Genomic DNA, 2083 nt, shown 5'->3' with positions numbered 1-2083 from the left:
CAATTGGACCTGACCCAGGTAAACCATGTTGAAAAAGAAACATCCACTTGTCGTCAATGTAAATATACCCGTGGTCGATTTAGGCGTTTTAACTTAAAAACCCACGGACGTTTGAAAACCCGCGGACGTTTTAGGCATTTTCTCTCCATCTGCGACTTTCATTCATTCGGAACTTTAAAACCCGCGGAGGTTTTAGGCGAATCGACATTTTGCCGTGTGGTTCGCTTAAAATATCAATGAAAAAATAGGTAAAACACCGCATTGTCATAAAGTGAAAACCGGGGGATGACAAAACCAATAGATTACTCTATTTATGGAATTTTTTTTGCCCTGGCCACAAGATTAGGTCTAGACAAATGCCTAGACTGCCTAACCCTATATCCACCCCTCAACCCACCAATTCCGTTAAATTTTCTCTCCATTAGATTTCTTCACGAATGTTGAATAAGAGTTGTGGAATCCGATTAATCCGTTTTATTTCTATAAAACGTAGAAAAGCCACGGTCACGAAAAAAAATGAATTCAAGAAATACATATCAAAATAAAAATAATTTCACTATTCATCCTTATCCACAATATTTCTTTTCCGAATAAATCGTTTTTTTTCTTTCTTGCGGGGAACAAATATTTTCGTTGAAACGTCATTAATTGTGCTTTCCACCTCATCTAAAACTTCATCTTTTTCTTCCGTCTGAAAGTCCAAAGTTATAGAGTTACATGATGATTCTGTAACAATAGACGACAGGTGCACCTGTGCTTTAACTTTCGCCGGTTTACGACCAAATTCAAAAGTGTTCATTACGCGTGCTTTGCCACCATGGACAGAGCCGAACAAAGCAGTCTTTGATAAAATATCCACGTGTTCTGTTTTTACCGGTCGATTAAACGTTACTCTATCGTTATTATCCTGTTTGACTTCTGAGACACAGTCTAGTTTTTTTCGTTGTTTTAAATCGTCGATAAATTCCAGTGCTATCTTTTTATTTATTTGGTCAGCTGAAAGACCTTTTGATAGAGATCGTGAGCCATCGTCCATCAGACTTGTAATAAAAACATGTTATATTATATAAGGCTCATAAAACTCATAAAACAAAACTTTAAAACTCTTCCATAAGATATAAAATTCCTTTTTCCTTCATCAATTCTACCCAACTTTGTCTGATCAAAGTATACTAGTAAAAAAAAGAGGTTTTGTAGGAAACACATTTCGACACACCAGACGTAAAAAAGCAACTTATGACTTCAGAAAACAATTAAACATCTTAAAATTTATGACTTTTTATTTACCAGATCGTATTTAATTATTCGCTGACTAAATTTGCTAAAGCTCCCTGACTTCAACTAGTCAGTGGAACGCCTTCTTCATTACAAATGACAAATGAATGAACAAATACTCATTTTAAAACGTTTGCGACGAATTAAAAATGTAAAGCAAAAATTAGAAAGGAGGGCAGAATGCAAATTCTCAGTTTTTAACTAATAAGTTTAGATTACCTATATTTTCTCCAGTTTTTGGGATTTAAAACATGGTCTGGAACTTGCCTGGGTAGTCTTCGCTTACTGCGTTGATATTTTTGTTGATTAACCCTTTCTCTCCCATCTTCTCTCTTCTCTTGTTGAAGCTCTTTCACTTGCTCACAATGCTTTTTTTCAAGGGAGTCCAAGCAACCAAATATTGAATCAGCTCTATTTTTAAATTGCTCATTAGAAGTAGCATTTTGAAGTTTATAGGGAGCGTCTTCTGACATGTTTATAATTTTCTAAATGTTAAGTGCAAGAACAAATAATTATAAAAAAAAAATAATACATACATCACCACCACACCATCATCATCATCGGCTTAACGTTCGTTTTTCATGCTAGACTCTTTCTGCATTTCAAGATGATGTTACAAATCCACCTAACTATTTTCATATCATTTCTCTCTAAACTTGAATCCCTAGCAAAATTCTAAGAAAAGATTTTTAACAAACTTTCAATGAATAATCATTTTATTAACTATTCTTTGCTGACTAAGCTTCTTTGCCGAAATGGCATTCCCTTTAAAATGCGTCAAAATAAGAGGATGCAAAAACGATGGAAA

General features: G+C 34.4%; 1 protein-coding gene across 1 annotated transcript; it reads right to left on the bottom strand.

Annotated features, from left to right (window-relative positions):
- Nucleotides 1-459: 459 nt before the first annotated feature.
- LOC130612103 (protein TSSC4-like) lies at nt 460-1800 on the bottom strand. Its single transcript, XM_057433393.1, has 2 exons — nt 1495-1800; nt 460-1040 (listed from the first exon to the last, which is right to left on the bottom strand). The coding sequence occupies exons 1-2, from the start codon at nt 1746-1748 to the stop codon at nt 557-559; spliced, it is 738 nt and encodes a 245-aa protein (XP_057289376.1). The 5' UTR covers nt 1749-1800; the 3' UTR covers nt 460-556.
- Between the last annotated feature and the right edge of the window lie 283 nt (nt 1801-2083).

The sequence above is a fragment of the Hydractinia symbiolongicarpus genome, chromosome 10 (assembly GCF_029227915.1).
Source record: "Hydractinia symbiolongicarpus strain clone_291-10 chromosome 10, HSymV2.1, whole genome shotgun sequence".
Lineage (NCBI taxonomy): Eukaryota > Metazoa > Cnidaria > Hydrozoa > Anthoathecata > Hydractiniidae > Hydractinia > Hydractinia symbiolongicarpus.
Note: the sequence above shows the minus strand (reverse complement) of the source record. Positions and strands in the feature narration are given on the sequence as shown.

Bases quoted from the DNA above. Each gene is read 5' to 3' on its own strand.
- LOC130612103 (XM_057433393.1), bottom strand. From the start codon at position 1,748: ATGTCAGAAGACGCTCCCTATAAACTTCAAAATGCTACTTCTAATGAG. The intron at 1,041-1,494 runs GTAATCTAAACT...TTTTATTACAAG, and splicing joins AAAAACTGGAGAAAATATAG to TCTGATGGACGATGGCTCAC.